Source organism: Manacus vitellinus, unplaced genomic scaffold (genome assembly GCF_001715985.3).
Source record: "Manacus vitellinus isolate BGI_N305 unplaced genomic scaffold, ASM171598v3 scaffold_4_pilon, whole genome shotgun sequence".
Classification (NCBI taxonomy): domain Eukaryota; kingdom Metazoa; phylum Chordata; class Aves; order Passeriformes; family Pipridae; genus Manacus; species Manacus vitellinus.
The window spans coordinates 31,787,630-31,805,838 of NW_021940604.1; the positions used below are offsets into that span (position 1 = coordinate 31,787,630).

The 18,209-nt window shown below is 36.9% G+C and overlaps 1 protein-coding gene across 1 annotated transcript in view; it reads left to right on the forward strand.

Moving 5' to 3' along the window:
• The window catches only part of RNGTT (RNA guanylyltransferase and 5'-phosphatase), a 174,664-nt gene that overhangs the window by 96,344 nt on the left and 60,111 nt on the right, over nucleotides 1-18,209 (forward strand). Inside the window, exon 12 of the mRNA XM_029962821.1 lies at nucleotides 15,850-15,950. Within this exon, the coding sequence (XP_029818681.1) occupies nucleotides 15,850-15,950 (101 nt within the window). The remainder of the gene's footprint in view (nucleotides 1-15,849; nucleotides 15,951-18,209) is intronic.

Consider the following 18,209-nt stretch of genomic DNA (forward strand, 5'->3'; position numbering starts at 1 on the left):
TGTGCATCATTTTTCATGCATATCTGTTCAGCTCTAGGGGCTTTTTAGCTCTGGAATTATAAAGAGAAATTAGACTAAGTCTGAGACCAGCGTGCTGCAATTTCTTAGTTAGTACTTGTACATTTCCTCTTACGTTTAGATTAGCTTAAAGCTCTGGCCTACTGATTGCCTTTTGATGTAAGGCTTCATTCTTTTTTTCAAGATTGGCATTTATCAATAAGCATTTTGGAATATGTTTTTGCATCTTTCTGTTTAGGATTGGTGGTTTTCATTAATCATCCTGGGCTCTGAGGTTATTTGCTGAAATGTTATTCCTGGTATACTGGTTATCATCATAGTTTATGAAAAATGTTAACAAAACCAATATTATGATGAAGCCTTAAATTTACAGGTTGTAGCTTCTGCAAATGTGGTCTCTAATACTGATAAATTGCCCATTTTTCAAATTGGGTTATTGTAGTGAGTCAGCCAAGAGCACTGCTGCTCAGTTCATGGAGATTCTTTTGTTACACCAGGGATGCTTCTGCTGTCAGACTTCAAGCACTGAATACTTCCTGCTGATCCAACCCAACTTTTGTGGGATTTCTAGGAGCCTTTGATCACAAACTAACTACCCACAAAGAAATAAGTCCTCTGAGACTGACTTCCTTCTCTCTCTGGTGTAAATTGAAGTGATCACTACACTTAAATTCAAGTTGGGAAAGAGGTAGTAAAAATAAAAGGACAAAAGGTGAAGAGAGATTGGTGCCCTCAGGTTTGAGAAATGAGAGAAGGTTTTACTGATATGTACAATACATGTAAAGAGCTCATAAAACAAATCATGCAATGAAGAAACTACACTTAGCACTTTATGCATTGAAATTTAATGTTTTTTCCAACATCACTGTCTTCATGCAGCCAGGGCTTTTTTCACAGTAAAAGTGTCAAAGGAAGATTAGAAGAAAGATTATATCCCTAAGAGTCTTTCAAAGATTTGTTGTGTCACTGGGGGAAGAGAAGAATAATAAGCGTTGCTTTAGGAGGCTAAAAGAAAAAAAAAACAAAACAAAAAACCAGTAAAGGAGCAGACCAGGAGCGCTTCTGTATTGTCTTGGTTGTCCCAACAGTTTACTTCAGACTCATCCTTTCAGCCTTTGTCAGCAACTTCTGTAGCTGTGAAGTAAGAACTGAGGTCTTAAACAGCTCCCTGGATATGCATTTGGATAGTGTTATGTTAAACATACAATAGAAAGTGAATATTAAAATTTAAAATTTGAAATGTTATCAACTGTAGAATAGTTTTTAAAAGGTTATTGTTTGTACACACAGAAAGCGTCATCTGAACATTGTCATGATATCTAGCAATACAGTTGTCCAAAGGTTTTTCTATTCTGTTTTCTAAGTTTTAATTAGTGCTGACTGAAAACAATAAAATTTAATAAATAAACCAGAATTAAACATGCTCCTGCCTTTCACAGTCCACACTGTGGCTCGTCATTGCAAACAGTGCATTTCTGTTAGATATATTAATACCTAGAGAGGTCTGAAAGAATAGCAGAAATAAGCAGCATTAATGACCTCAAATGTTCTTATTTAATGACCTCAAATGTTCTTATTTAAGGAATGTTTGAATTTTTCAGATACGTAGTAGTGTAATGACTTCAAGAAGAGTGTCTGAACCTGAAAACATACAGAGCAGTGTATGATCTTGTAAGGGAACTTGTATTGGAAGTGCCCAAGTACTACATATATTTAGTGAAGCAGAGCAAGTGATAGGGAGTCCTGTCCTCCTAAATTAGCTTTATAAATGCATGCAAAGCTTCAAATCTGTTTCCATTTGCCATGTGGGAAACAGGTGCTTTTTGGAGACATGCGTTATTAAGCACCTAGAGCACCCATGTTGCTGTTTTGCCTAAGTTAGACTGCATGTCACCACAGTCTGCATTGGTAAACATAACTTTTGGACTTAGTGCCAAGCTAACTTTTTTAGGAAAGATTGCGTTGAAAACTTCAGGAAGAGAAAGATTTGCTGATCACACAAGAGGAAGTGATTGATTGTTTTGGGCAAAAAGGTGGATGGAAACAAAGGAAGATTGATTTCAGTCCATATTTTATAGGGTATTTTGGAGATCAGGGTGAAACTCTAATTTAACCTAGCTCTCATCAGTCTTTCTGGACAGTTGGTTGAAGCTATTTAGTTCTTACCTCTGGGTTTGTTTATCTGTGTTTCTCGACAGGTGGAAATTAACAATGTATGGCTGAGGAAAAATTTTATAGGCATGAGCTTTTCCATTATATTAGTTTCTACTTACCCAAATCTTCGTTCACGAAGCCTAGCCATGATGATGATGAGTTTCTACTTAAGGCTGTTTATGAGTTGTGAAGTTTAATTTGAAAGAAAATTTCATCTGGAGGAGTAAATACAATAGTTCCTGGTGACAGCTTACACTGTTGGTACATGCTGAGGCCATCTCAGTTCAAGTTAATGATACAAGGTGAAATAAGGAGAGTGAAATACAGCAACAGAAGACAAATGGAAGTATCTTGATTGTTTCTATTATTTTGTTAATTTTTCAGAAGAATTGCACAGCACATACTTAATGAGATTATAAATGGTAGACAGCGATGATAAAAAAAATAAGAAACTTCCAAAATAATCAATACCAATATAAATCTAATATTTCAAGTAGCAGCCATGGACAATCATCAGTTCCTTTGACCATGGGTGCTATATCTCTGTTGTTAGAAGACTTATTTGTCTCGAAGGTAGGACTACGTAGCTTTTCAACAGTTACTTCAGTTTGCCAAAAGTAGAGTTTAGAATTGAAGGCAGACACTAGTTAGTCCATTTTGGACCATATACACATTAGCCAACAATTTGAGGTTTTGCTTCAGATCCAAGTAGTGGAGTTTCTAGTTCTAGATCATAATATTGAGTGAAAGGACAAATACAAATTGAAGTGACCAAGAATAGGTTTCTGCTGCCTACAGTTATGTGCAGGGTGGTAGAGGAGGAAAGACCAGTGAGTAGTTTTGTGGATGCTACCTTCTGATAGCTATAAACACGGAGTTTTGGCTGTAATCTGAACTTCATTTATCAAATATTAATAGGATTAATATTTAAATTAAGTTAGTTATAAATAAAATGTCCTCATAGTTTTCTCCTTGCTTAATGGAATATTGAGAAAAGCTGTTAGTATAGCTGTGAAACGATGTTTAATGAAGCTGGAGATATAAAGCTAAATTAAAGTGTAAGAGGAGAAGATGTTTAGCGCAGTAATTACCAAAGAAGTCCAGTATAAACATTGCCTTAACTTGAAGTTCAGAAGCACTTTTGGAAAAAGCAGTTTTCTATTAACATATTAACAGATTCATTTCTGTATACAGGTAAACCTTCTAAACCTGATTTGCATTCAAGTGTTAAAATCCTTAGTATATAACATAATCTAACACTATTTAAATGGGTGCATATTAGTTGCTTCTCAGTCTGTTATGACAGTTAAGCTTAATATTTCAGAAGTAATTTTGATTATAATTATTTTCTTTCTACTTCATATAGCTTCAAGTGACATTTTCATAAAAGACAAATTATTGTATAATAACATTTTCACAATAAAAACAGCTACTTCTGGCTAACCAGTCCTAAAGTATTAAGAAGTGTCATTCCTACTTAGTTCTTTAACTCTCTAAAGGAAAAGTTTCTGGAATACACTGATCTGATTGTGTCTTAAAACACATTAATTTTTCTTTATTTTAATTTTTAAAGCAGAGGAATGAAAGAATTGTGCAGCATTGAGGGCACGGACCCCATCGCTTGTGGTTCCAAGCAACAGAATCAAGTTTATTGATAACAACACCACCTTATATATGTAGTTTGAACAGAAACATGGGATCTTCAACCAATCACATCCAAGTACGCCATGGAGCATGTGCAATACTGCGCCAGGAACTACAATTCCCAGAATGCCCTTCGGCATTCTTCCTGTCATACCAACCTTCACAGAAATAACACAAACTTGCTTGACTACATGGAATTAAAGCAGTGTGGTGACTTCACTGTCAAGTAATGAGTTATTTAAAACTGTGTAAGCTGGGCTGGGCTCCGTCATCCTTTTGACTTAACTGTGGACACTAAAGGATTTGAGCTTAGCCAAGGGACCTGTCTTCCCCATTTTTTGAGCCTCTAAAGTTACTGTCTACAGATATGCTTTCAATGATGTGACAACGTTTCATCGTGTAACATTTGGAATTCATTAACTACTTTATTTTCAAGCTGATCAAATACTTACTGAACATCAATGTGTGTCTATTCTGATCAAATCACTGAACTAGACAAAAAGCTGATATTTAATGAAGACTGCAGATCTTTGATTCCTCAGGTGGTTTGAATTAGTAATTTAGAACACCAAGCATTAAAAGCAGCATTTATTAATTTCTTTTAGTTAAAAGAGTTTTTTTGAAGGGAAATAATTTGCTTTTGTTTGTTGTCATCTTTTAATCAGGGCATCATGGCCATCTCTCCGTAGTTAGGCACAGGTTGTGCTGGGGGAGGGGCTTGAATACAACACATGTAAACTGTTTGCATGAGGTTGGAAAGCATTTGGATTGTGTTTTGGAGTGGTACAAAGGTTGCAGCCATTTTGTGTTCTTGTATATTTTCCATTCAGTGTTTATATTCTTCTGTTTTCTCTCAGCTATGAAAATGCCTTTCACAACTGGCAGGCGTTTGGTAGTCTGGTATTTATCCAGGAGTTTCTCTTGGCCTGAGCACTCTTAGGAGTATTTACAAATCACATCTACCTGTCTTTCTTTATAAATACAGGGACAGTTGACTCATATTTATATATTAAAAAAAGCCTGCTTTAAAATTTCCAGACTTTATACAGGAATTATATCAAACATCTACAATAAAGAAATCAGTACGTGGTAGATTTGATTTGTTTTTCCAGAGAACAAAGGAATCCTGATAATCTTTGAGACACTAAGTACCGTTGAAGTGATTTTATTAAAGCACCTTTTCTCATCTGGGAGTTACACATCTTCCCTTCCTGACCTGCATTTGTCAAAGTTTCATCTATTTCATTCATTCATAGAAGTTTCTTAGATGCCTCTGAATTCTTCAGACTCTCCAGACTTACTTAACCAATAGTTCATATCTCAGCTTTAGCATCTCTTTGTTTTACTGCCTTGTAATAATTTGTGCTGCTCCTAAGTGCATATTTTAAGCACCAAAGTATGTTTCTCAATCTTCAGAAATTAGGAGCACTTCAGTTCAATGGCAACTGCGTAACACATGTTTGTAGGCTTGAAAGCCCTGCATATGAATTAGTTTTTTCCTACGCAGTGAAAAAATGTTTTGGTGGGGGGTTTTTTGTTTGTTTTTGTTTTTGGTTTTTGTTTTTGTTTTTTTTTTTTAATAAAAGACAGTCTAGAAATCTAAATAAGTTTTCTCAGCTGGGTTCAGAGGTATCGAACATTTTGTTAATATGTCTGAATTTCTCCAAGCTATTTGTAGGAAAAAGACTTTTTCTTGGGAGCAGTTGCAGATACATTTCTAATTGGAAACAATTTCAGAAATTCTTTTCCTTAACAATCATGGTTACTTACATTAGTCCCATTAGTTCTTATGAGTTCTTATAATATTTTTTAAGCTGCAGAATTAGGATGTAGAACTTTATTTTAATGAAGCTGTTTTTTAAATCTATAATTCAGCTGTTTGTGATCCTGGTTCAGAGTCTTTGGATGTGCACAATGGCCAAGTGGTACTTTGTGAGCAGTACAATGGTTGTTCTAGGGGGGAGATGCAGCACAAGGGCAGGATGGGACAACAGTTTGCCTTTACCTCCAGGGATGTGAGTTAGGGATGAGCCCAAGACTCTCAAAGCAGTCTTCTCAAATCATGTGTTTGCCTCACACTTCAGTAGGAAAATCTGGACTTTCTGCTCCTCATCCAGGGAATGTTGTGGGCCTGTGATCAGACTAATATATCTCTTTCTTCCAGTTCTCAGTGTCCTGCTCACTATACAGCAAGAACAAGCATTAATCACATTTACCTATCAATGACCAAGAGACTTCCGGTGCCATGTTACCTTTTACTTAGCTTTTTACCAGACAAAAAAGGTAGAATATGTGGGGAAGAACAAAGGTTATTGCAGTGATGGTCCATGGGAAATATGGGGAGAATGTAAGTTGTTTGTATGGGCGCTTTGAGGAACAGAAGGAGTTGGAACTGAGAAGGGATGCTGGGAGCGACAGAAGGCAGAATATTTGAAGGGTCACAGTGTAACTGCTTATTTCCTCAAGTAGATGTTAGTGTCTTGTGTTTGGGAGGTTCTTTTTTTTTTTTTCCTTTTTTGTGACAGTTACCATGAAGGGTTTTAATGATAGGGTTGGGATTTTGCATATATCTTTATGGTCATGTTAATATTTTGAACTTTTTCAGTAAACTTACCTATTTTCCCAAAAGAATCAATCATGTAGGCTAACCTGAATCACTTAAACTTATGATGGTCAAGTGGTGCTTGAATACAGCCAGATGCAAAAGAATACAAAGTACAAATGCACTTTATTTTTGTGTACTGCTGTATACATAAGCAATGAAAAGAATATTGGAATAGTGGGTTCAGTTCTGTTGCCCACTCTTCTAAAGGCTTTTGTGCAATTACACTAGAAGGATGTGTACATTAGCCAACTGGAAGATTACCCATGCAGTAAGAATCAGACTTACTAATTTTGTCTTAAAAAAGAGAAGTAATTACATGGAGAGCCAGTCTTCAGTCTAAAATAAGGCATTAACAAGACTCAGTGTAGAAATAAGCATGCAGCATTTTTAAGCACAAGTGTAATAAATGACTGTGTTAACATCCCTGGATATATGTTGTGATTTCTTTATCACTTGGCATCTTTCATAAAGGAGTGCTGGTTTTGAATAGGAATTACAAACTTGATAGAAACATCATTATAGTTTGGATAAGATTATAAGATTGATATAAACATCATTGTTCAAGTTTCTCTGTCCTGTATGCAACAGAGCTGACTCAATGAGCCCAGTAATAGTTTCCAGTCTTAAAAATCTATGAATATACAATTGAAGTTAATGGTTGTCTTTGATCTTGTGGTTTCTTGATCCATTGTTGTGACTTATTCACATAATCTGTCAATAATATTAGCAACTTCTGTGTTTTCAGCCCATCACTTTATAAAGTCTAGCTTGAAATAATTGATTATAATTGATCCTTTTGGTTCTTTAAAATGATCCAGGGTCTGCACTGCAAGAAAATAAGAACACGTTTTGGGTAATTATTCTGTCTTTATGTTTACCCAGCTGAATGCAAACTATTCGGTTGGACAGGCTAGCAGCTGCTCTATGGATTAAGAGGCCTCAGAATTAAATAGAGCTCTTCAGAGAAAACATTTAACACTGTTTTGAGTGGGAAAGAGAAGCAGATTTGTTGTTGCTATTATAGGTTTGCCGTAGTCACCTTTTTGCTTTCAAATGAAAACTTAAGCATCATGTTGAATAAAATTGCTTTCAAACCATTTAATTAAAACATAGAAGAATATTGGTAATGGATATGGGTAATGTATACAGCTTAAATAGTTCTTATTGTTCTGAACCTGAAGCATTTTAAAATGTTTTGAAAGTGCTTTTAGTCTTCTTCCTAACTAAATATGAGAATATCATTGATGTAATGACAGAAGTTTTTTCTCGGTGTTAAAATATATTATTTGAAATTTAAATTATTAGAGGTGTAAAGTTTTGTATTTAGTATGTATATTTCATGTTCAAGTAAACTTTATTGCAGTTTATTGCATTTTCCTTGTGGTTAGATCATAACGTCATTTGCAACATGGCAAACTACATTTAATGATTTAAAAGAATTCAGGTAGATTCCCAGTAGTTGTCTTTGTTAACTCATCCCCTCCCACCTGCTCTCCCCTCATGCCTGAAAGGTACTCGACCTTCCATACCTCTTGGGCAAGCATGGCTAGGCAAACAAATCTTCCCTGAGCTTTCTATGCCCTTTTTTTTCAGCCTCCTTTCTGAATTAGTATGTGCATGCAGCTGCCAGCTTTGCAGCCCTTGGGATACTTTGCAGGGCTAGGTCTGACCAGTTTACTGAGGGTAAATTATAGCTGACAAGTAGCAGCACTGTGCCATTTAGGAGACAAGAAAGAGCTGGGTTGTTTACTGTCTTCCTGTCATTTGGAAGGAGCGAGGGAAGGTATGGAGGAAGGGAAATGTAAGGTGGCCTGTGTTAGCTGCTGTTTGCATTTTTGGAGGATTGTATTTATCAAGGGTTAGGGAGGTAGAACTGGCTGATTAGGGTTTGTAGGATAGTAAGACACCCACCTGTGTCAAGGAAACATTCTCTTCCTCCTCTTGATGAGGCATGAACTTCTCTGTTGATCATCCCAACACCTCTTCAGTCCCTAGGAGAAATCATTTGTTGTGTCTAGACTTAGGCTGAAGTTACTCAATCTCCAGGTGGGTGTCTTCATGGTGACTCAACACCACCCCACAGCCCAGACTGCCTGCCCAGAATGCAGTCCCAGAAACCAACCTCACTCTTCCTCCTACAAAATACTAAGCAGAAACATCTATCCCATGCGAAGAAGCTATTTCGAGTGAAATTTTATCATCTTAGTGTGAGACTATCTTCAATAAATAAGAAGTGTGTCTGCAAAAGTTCAGATAACAATACTGGGGGCTCTGAGGGCCAGTCTTTCTCCTGATCTGAAAGGAGAGGAGAAAAGAGTTTATCCCACTATGGGCAGCTGTGAAAGAAGGGTGGAACTAGACTTACTACTTTGGGATAGAGGAGGGGATTGAGGTTCAATGTGACCAGCAGCCCATCACTTTGCCCTGCAGTGCTAAAGTCGTTCTAACAAGGGTCTAACAAAAAAACCCTCAGAGTGGAGTGGGCCCACTTGAACCTATGGAGTTGGATGTTATAAATCAGCAGGATGTTATAAATCTGAGACTTAGGGTCATTATTATGCTCTTACCTGAAGTTCAGGATCTCCATAATAGGGGTACATTCACCATGCTGCTTCTGTTGCCCCTGGTCTTCATCCTCTTGATGAAGGTGATACTGATTGATAGTGCTGTTCTACACTACACCCCCTCTGAGGTTAGTAACCTCTTGATTCTGTCAGTTATTCTGCTGTTGGGGAAACTGTTGGTCTACTAGCACAGTCTGACAAGTATTAATGGGCCAAGATCAATCTTCTAGGAGACTGAGGTGGTCTGTCACTCCTTTTGGGAGAAACACTGACTGGAATGGAAGGTTGTGAAAAAGAAAAGAATGATGAAAAGAGAAATGGCCTGAGGTTCTGCCAGGCTACAATGGCCACAGAAGGTAGGGCACTGACACTACTACTACTACTACTACTACTACATAGATAAATAAAAAGTTAGGTAGATGGTGAGTGGCAAAGCTGTAAAAATTGAAGAAATCAAGGTTCATAGCTAACTGAAAGCACTGATACCCTTATTTTTTTGAAGCAGCATTTCAGCATGGCACAGGATATCTTCACAGCTCAGGTTTGTCTGTGCTGTGTAGGTGTAAGGTAGCACAGCAATGGTACAGCCTTTGCCTTGGCCTGCAGAGTCTGTACTTTGGTGTGAAGTGCATTAGGTATGTTCCTGAGGAGAAACTTCAAGTTTGGTTTTACATTAACGTGATCCAATTTGTGTGCACCAGAGCTACCTGGCTATTGCAACTAAGGTGTACTAAGTAGGTACAACTGGGGGATTTGTGTTGAAAGTGTGTTACTTTTGCCAACTAAAATGCTGGTGTAATTTAGCACTCAGTATGGCTGCTAAAAGCACAACCAACCTAAGAGAGATACAGTTTTGTAGAACAATTTAGGTTGGTAGGGACTTCAGGAGGTCACCAAGTCCAATTCTTTAAAGCTATTTGAGATAGTTTCTGATTTATCGATGTACCTTTTTTGGTGTGGAGTTCTAATTTTTGTGTTTGGACTAGGTTGAAAGGTTTCAGATTGAAACATGAACTTTGTATTTGAGATGATAGGGGATCTGACATTTTAGAAGTAGTCGTACATACATATTTGTTGGGGGGTGGTGTTGAGGATATCATTGCTATGAATGCTATATTTAAAATGCTAGGGTGTAGTTCGATCTCAAACAGATTGCTTCACATTTTGGTTTGGAATTAAAATAAAGAATAACTTCAGGCAGAACAGGTCTGCAGTATGCAGTGATTCATCTAAGGTGAAGTTTTCACATACTTAACAAGCAGAATTCTTGTTTGGCTTCAGCTCATGTTTAAAGAAATTGATTTAGCACTTGGCAGTCAAACTCAATAACTTATTACTGCTGTATTGTGTGTATGGGCTCACCTTTTACAAAAAGTAATCTCTTTTTCAGGGATTATTAATCCTTTAGATGAATTCTCATTTGAAGTTAGACTTCTGTGAATTTCTGTCTTTCTTGGTAACAGAAGTTGGGGAGGGGCAGGGGGAAGCTGTATAACTTGTTCTCAGTATGAGTTTTGAAATCTTAACTGCTTATCTAAGCTTTTGTAACTGTTTCTGAAAGATACCTGTAAATTACGTGTTACCTTTGCCAGGTGCTCAGTATTAACAAATTGTGAACTGAGAAGGCTGTTGTTTTGATAATGGTCAAAATTAAATGTAGTAGTCAAAAGAGTATATTTATTGCCACTGCTTTCTAAGTAAGATCTTTTTGACTAACTTGAAGTGGGGTAGAGATTATCTTTCCTCAGTTTATTTATTGATAGGACAAAATGCCTAGCTGAGGCATGTTTCACACTGTGCTGGTATTAGAGGTAAAGAAAATATCTCCATCTTAAAGAGCAAATCCTCCCCCACTGCCTTTCAAGCAAGCCAGCCAATTAAATTTCTAATTAAACTTTAGTCAAAATTGTGGATCCATCAGTGTAATTACAGGTACACAGATACATCCTGTCAAAACATCGCTTTTCACTACTGATCTTGGAATAGTTGTCCTTGTCTGTTGTGAAGTTGGTTTCTTATTGACTTTTAGGAGGGTGTAACTTGTCAGTCTAGGAAACAGTTTGAAAAAATTGGATAGTAGATCCTGTGTGAAAAATATACATTGTTACCTAAGCATGTGAGGGTAGAAAATACAATACCATTTAAAAAAAATGATGGTGGGAGCAGGTGTCATGGAAGAATGGGGAAGAAATAAATTCTGTAAGCTTGGTATCTGGACTGGAAAAAGGAGTAGAAACAGCAATAAGGAATACAGTAGTTGACACTAAGCTGGCGGGGAGTGTCGATCATCTGGAAGGCAGGAAGGCTCTGCAGAGGGATCTGGATAGGTTGGAGAGTTGGGCTGATTCCAACGGGATGAGGTTCAACAGGGCCAAGTGCCAGGTCCTGCACTTTGGCCACAACAACCCCCTGCAGTGCTACAGGCTGGGGACAGAGTGGCTGGAGAGCAGCCAGGCAGAAAGGGACCTGAGAGTTTGGATTGACAGGAAGCTGAACATGAGCCAGCAGTGTGCCCAGGTGGCCGAGAAGGCCAATGGCATCCTGGCCTGTATCAGGAACAGTGTGGCCAGCAGGACCAGGGAAGTGATTCTTCCCCCGTACTCAGCACTGGTGAGGCCACACCTGGAGTGCTGTGTCCAGTTCTGGGCCCCTCAGTTCAGGAAGGACATTGAGGTGCAGGAGCAGGTCCAGAGAAGAGCAACAAGGCTGGTGAAGGGACTTGAGCACAAGTCCTATGAGGAGAGGCTGAGGGAGCTGGGGCTGTTCAACCTGGAGAAGAGGAGGCTCAGGGGAGACCTCATCACCTACAACTCCCTGAAAGGAGGTTGTAGCCAGGTGGGGGTTGGTCTCTTTTCCCAGGCAACTATCAGCAAGACAAGAGGGCATGGTCTTAAGCTGTGCCAGGGGAGATTTGGGTTAGATATTAGGAAGAATTTCTTTACAGAGAGGGTGGTCAGACATTGGAATGGGCTGCCCAGGGAAGTGGTGGATTCTCCATCCCTGGAGGTTTTTCAGACAAGTCTGGATGTGACACTTAGTGCCATGGCCTAGTAACTGCAGCGGTGTTGGATCAAGGGTTGGACTTGATCTTGGAGGTCCCTTCCAACCTAGCTCATTCTATGATTCTATGATCTGGGTGAACATGATATAGTTGGTGAAAATTACATAAATTATTGAAAGGAATGTTATGCCTTTCCAACAAAGGGTTCAAAACTCATTTGAATAAGGATCATATGGTCTTCCTACTTAAGGCTTCCAGAAAGCCTCTTGTCAAAATTTCTCTTAAAAGACTCTTGAAGAAACTGAAGTAGATGTGAGACTTAAAAGGTTCTTGCACAGATATCTAATTGGTTAAAAAGTAGGAGTGAAGGGATTGGGGTACTGTTCAGTCCTCACCAGGGAAGGGAGTCACCAGTACTGCACATAAGCAAGCCTGAAAATTGGATGAATTGTAAAGTGGTGTTTTCTTGATGGATCAGCAAGGGCTGGTCCTAAATGTGGAGAATTATAGTAATCTCTTACAAGACTGAGGGGCTGAGTGATAAACCAGTTTGTAAACTTCTATGTAGATAAATGTAGAGTAATGTAAGTGGAGAAAAATTTTGTGACTGCACATGTAAAATGATAGCTTCTGAGCTGAGTGTATTTCCATGCATAGAGACTCATATGAAACTGTGAGTAGCATGGAAACAGTGGTGTTTGATTGTTCAGCATCTTTCTTAATATGAACCCTATGGAGCTCAAGTCTTTGAAACCAACAAAAAGTGGTTCAAAATAAACAAAAGGTAGTGTTTTTTCCTGCAGTGTAGTCAGGCTGTGTGTGAAACATTGTGCTGCATTGGTGGAGGTTTACATGGTCTTACTGGGGAGCTGTACAAGCTCATGCAGAGAAACTGAAAATGACTAAACACATAGGAATCACATTTGAATCACATCCACATCAGGAAGTCTCTGAGCTTGAAAATGGATACTTTCTCAGAGAGTAGTAGAAAATACCATATATAATTGCCCTGCTTTTCATCTGCCCTGAGCACATGCTGTTGGCTGTTGTCAGAGTCAGGACACTAGAGCTCTAGTAGGTAAGATTGTTATATAAGGTTGTAGCTCTTCCTCAGAATTTCAGGCTATGACTCATAGAGGTTGGTTCATTCTTTTTGCGTCGGTAAAAATTAATTTTCTAAAGGAGTGTCTAGTGTTTTCAGGTCATATGGTCCAGGCAGAAGCAAATATGAATAGGACAATCTGCTGTCTTGAAAGAAGCCTTTGGTCTTCCCTTAAAGGCCTTTGATTTTTCTTATATTGCTGAGAGGAAATCTTGGCCTCTTGTTTTCAAGATGGGCTGTGTTTAATCCTGTTATCTCTTCCTCCAGAAAGTAAGACTTCTGTTTATGGAAATATTTAGTACTCATGGATGCAAAAGCCTTAGTTGGAAGATTTTTGCAAGTCACAGAATCATAGAAAGGTTTGAGTTGGAAGGGACCTTAAAGATCATCTAGTTCAGCTCTCCTGCCATGGGCAGGGACACCTACCACTAGGATAGGTTGCTCAGAGCTCCATCCAGTCTGGCCTTAAATGTTTCCAGGGATGGGGCATCCACAGCTTCTCTGGACAAATGGCTCCAGTGTCTCAGAACCCTCACAATAAAGTCAGTAAATTAGAAGCCATGCAGCACAGAGGCTTAATACAAGATTTTAGTGTCTGTGTATGATTGACAAATACCACCTTTGGTTGAAGTCCTCAGTCATTCTAAAGGACCAAAGAGCAATTGTTAAGATGAATCTTTTGTTCCATACAGCAAAATCACACCTGTTTCAACAAATTCCTCTACTCAGCTCTACTCTGTGTTTTTTCATACCCGCTGTGGCAGTTGTTTTATAAATTAAATTTTCAATATCTGTGGAGAAATTTGTCACAAATAGGATTGTTCCCCTTATTTCTTCTTTGAATTACTTAGCAAATAATTATTAGTAGTAATTGTCTTTGGCCAAATTAGAAACTGCAGATGAGAGAAAGCAACAAATAATGTTTTTTCAAACATTGTATTCTGTCCTATTATTCCTGGGACATATTTTATTAATAAAATTTGTGTTGGATTTAACTCCATATTCTCTCTATATCAGGCATAAGTACAAGAAAATGGCATGAAAAGTTAACTGAAAAAGAACTTTCAGTGCCATCTGCCTTTCTGTAAAATTGAATGCAAATACTTCAAAATATATTTAAGTGCATAAACAGTATTTAAAACATTATATATATAAAAATTATGATCAGAAAAGCTTAATTGCTTTGCCAAGCATCATATTTTGTCTATTCTGATTTATCTGTTTAATATCAGTTGGTATGTATGCCATGAGTCCTTAAATATTTTGAACTCCATACTGCATGATAGCAGATTTTTAGTTTGGGAATGTAGAGGAAAGAGGTAAAGAGCAAGATAAGTTTCATTACTATAAAAATCTAAAGATTAGATCATTGGAATTTTAAGATATTTCAGGTGAATGGAAAAGAGCCAAAGAAAAGAGGGAGGGAACAGCAGTATGGTAGCAACTAAAGGAATATTTCCTTATTGCTGAAAGATTTTCTGGGTTTTGTACATTGCTTAAACATTACTTTTCTAAATCCATTTTGATAAGGTGTACAGGTAACTAACACAGGAAACATATAGAGGGAAATTTGGTTGGGAAGAGAAGCAAGAAAGAAAAGAAAAGAAAGAATGAAAGAAAAAGGAAGAAACTTTCATAACTTTATCACACTGTATCTTACTGGTTTTCTGATTAGAATGGGAAGTTGGGCAGGTGACTAATATTGGTGTTGGAAATGGGTTTATATTGCCCTGAGTGGGAACCAGACTGAAAGCCTGAAGCTGTTGCTCTCAAAGGGTCTAAGGGTGATGATCAAAAATGAAAAGATAATGCACTCTAGCCAACCACATTCAAATTCCAGATGAAGCTGTTAGTGGGTTATTTTTGTCATGTGTAGCAGAACTGTAGCTAAAAATGTTTTGAGCTGATTTGGGTGTCAATTATGTGAAGCTTGCCTTTACTTACTGTCTAGCAAAAGTCACATGCTGTCCTTTCAGCAAGAAATGGTAAGTAAGATGTGCTGCATTTATTTTGGGAAGAATAACTTTACATTCTTATATCAGAAAACAGAAAATTCATCTGTTTTTGTCATTTTAAATCTAGAACTGTTAGGTTTATCATCAGTAAATTTTGTATTTTGAGAATACTTAACACAGCCTGTGTGCAGTGTGATACTAATGATTGCTCTTTTTCCAAAAGACAGTGGATATTCATGGTTGGTTTTATTTTTCATGTAAAATTGGATGTATTTTCTCACTGTAGATGAATAAATATCAAAGAAGTAAAATTTCTCATTCTATCGTGATAGGCCTTTCTGATAGGTGGCAGTATGGTGGCTGCTGGCTTTTCATGCTGTGTCAACCAATAACATGGATAAGAAAAAGACCATTCATAAAATTGTTCAAAAATGCTGAGATTATTTTAAATGTATCTTTTCTGTATGTCCTACCAGTGTTTTCATTTCTTTCTGTGCTATCTTATTTTCTTTTTTTGAAATTTTCCATCGGGCAGAGAGAGATAATGAAGTATGCTAATTTTTATTTCCATTCTCAGCTTTTTATTATATTCAATGGCGTAGCTACAGTGCTAAGCAGTTTTAAAAGGGAACAGCAAATAAAGTAGTGAAGCACAACTACCTCCATGGTAATGGAATTCATTGTTTCAGTCACTAAGTATTGTAATTCATTAGAGACAGCTAAAATAGTCTGAAAGGCTGAATTGTTACTTTTAAAACCAGTGAAAACCAATAAGCATAATTAAACTGCATTTTAATTTACTTCAGAAATACAAGCCTGGTCGATGCGATGATATTTTGAAATGGAAGCCACCCAGCCTGAACTCTGTTGATTTTCGTCTAAAGATAACAAGAATTGGTGGAGAGGGGTATGTAATCTCTTCCCTTTTTAAATTTATAACACTCATGTGAATGTCCCTTAGCAGTTAATCTCTCCTCTGATATTTCTTGACACTTACTGGGGCTAAGCCTTTCTATATTCTCTAGACCTTGTTCATTCAAAATACAAGAACTGTTGTAATTAGTGTTGTACTGAAAACAATGGCAGATGTTTATAATGTAAATTTACTCATTCTTACATTAACTTTCATAAAATTTCTGACAAAAAGTCGCGTTTGGAATTGGCACTAGCCCATATGTTTTTGAGAGTAGGCAGAGTGTATTAGCTTGAATTCTAATATAAAATAACTATTTTTCATTGATTTTATGCAAAATAATAACAACTTAAGCTTTCTTCTATTTCAGAATTGTGCACAGTGACAAATGGCATTTGTTTTCTTAGAGAAAAACAAAGTCTGACATTTTTACTCATTAGGCATTCATAGAATCATGGAATCAACCGGGTTGGAAAAGACCTCTGAGATCATCAAGTCCAACCCTTGATTCAACACCACCGTGGTTACTAGACCATGGCAATAAGTGCCACATCCAGTCTCATCTTAAAAACCTCCAGGGACGGTAAATCCACCACCTCCCTGGGCAGCCCATTCCAAAATTCTCTGGTATTATTTTTAAAAACCATTAAAATCTTAGTCAAAAACAGTGAGTTGTAATGGCAGAAGACATGAAAATCTTGCATTGGTTCTACATACCATTTGCTTAGTTCAGTCACTGCACATATTAAATAGTGGCAATTTCCATGTTCTTTTGTACCAGGGAGGGGAAGGGGAAGATTGAATCACTAGATTAAAACTTGCTTTGGAAAAGATTTTGTTTAAAATGAAGTTAATTGATTTTTAGGTTGCTTAGTCTTTTAACATCTGGGACTCAATTTCAGTTGACAGTGTGAAATACTGATATTTAGCTTTTCTTTTTCTTAGTGCCACAGGCAACTCAATATGATTAAACAATTAATTCATATATTTCTTGCATATTCCAGTGTCCTAATAATGGCCCATTTAACTTTAAGACATCTGCCTGTCATGTTAATGAATATATTTGGTGAATAGAGAGAATCTTAAGGATATGGGATTTATTCTGCAAAAGGGACTCAACTGATAACGTCTCAGCATTTCAGGAGGTCAAAATTATCTGTTCAAATTATTTTATTTGAAAATGCAATATTAAGTCCTCAGTAACAACATAGCGTTTTCAGAGAATATACAGGAATATTTTAAGTTTTACTTCAGAAAATCAGCTCATTACAAACATTTTATGCTTTTTTGGCTTTTATTTAAGTCATAGGATAATGTAATATGAAAGATTTATGTAAAAAAAAATTTAATTACTCATTATCTGATAGGAAGTTATTTTTATTACAGTATTCTTATTAGTTCTGCTGGAGTTTAGAAATATACAGTAGTAGCCTGTGATTCAGAAGCAAAACACAACATGTTTTTATTTCCCATTAATAAATGAGTATTGGTTGATTAGTTATGACTGTTTTAAAATACACAACTGTCAGTGCTATTGTGTTATGTTTAATATATTACATCATAGATTATGTGATTGGAACATGAAGAAGTTATAAAACATAAGCCAGCAAAAAACTATTTCTAAAAAGTTAGTAGCAATTAGTAGCAAGTTGTTAAAAGAATGGTTGATCCACTGTGGAATTGGAAACGCTTTTAGAAAAGTTCTATCATATTTCAGCTATGTGAAAGTCAGTGCATTGCTTATATTGCAAATACAAGCAATATATTTCAGGCAGAAACAACTGCCTGAATTAGTCTGTAATTAATGTAATATTTAAATATGTGAGTGTTTATGCTGCTCTCACGTACCTTAAAAAAGTCTTAGAAACCTGGTATTTGATAAAGTACAGTTCTTCCAGATAAGTTTCACTTCATCTCACATGACAGTTGACTGCTACTAGTAACATAAGTGCATTCATCCAACAGAAAGAAAAGTTAATGAAGAAAATAATAACTTACCATTGTTGGGAGAGAGGTATTTATCTTAAATAATGACCTATGAAATAGTAGATTCTACCCAATTAAACACAAAAAGTGAATGAAACACTTCAGGTTTGCCTGCTTCAGTTTTTAATTTGGGTAAAATCTGAACTCATTTGACAAAACATGAGAATTATACAGATTTTGAAGTTGTTGACTAGGGTTTTAAAAGAAGCATCTTTAATTTTAGACTGTATAAAGACAGTTCCTGAGTTGTGAGTGCTGCCATAATAA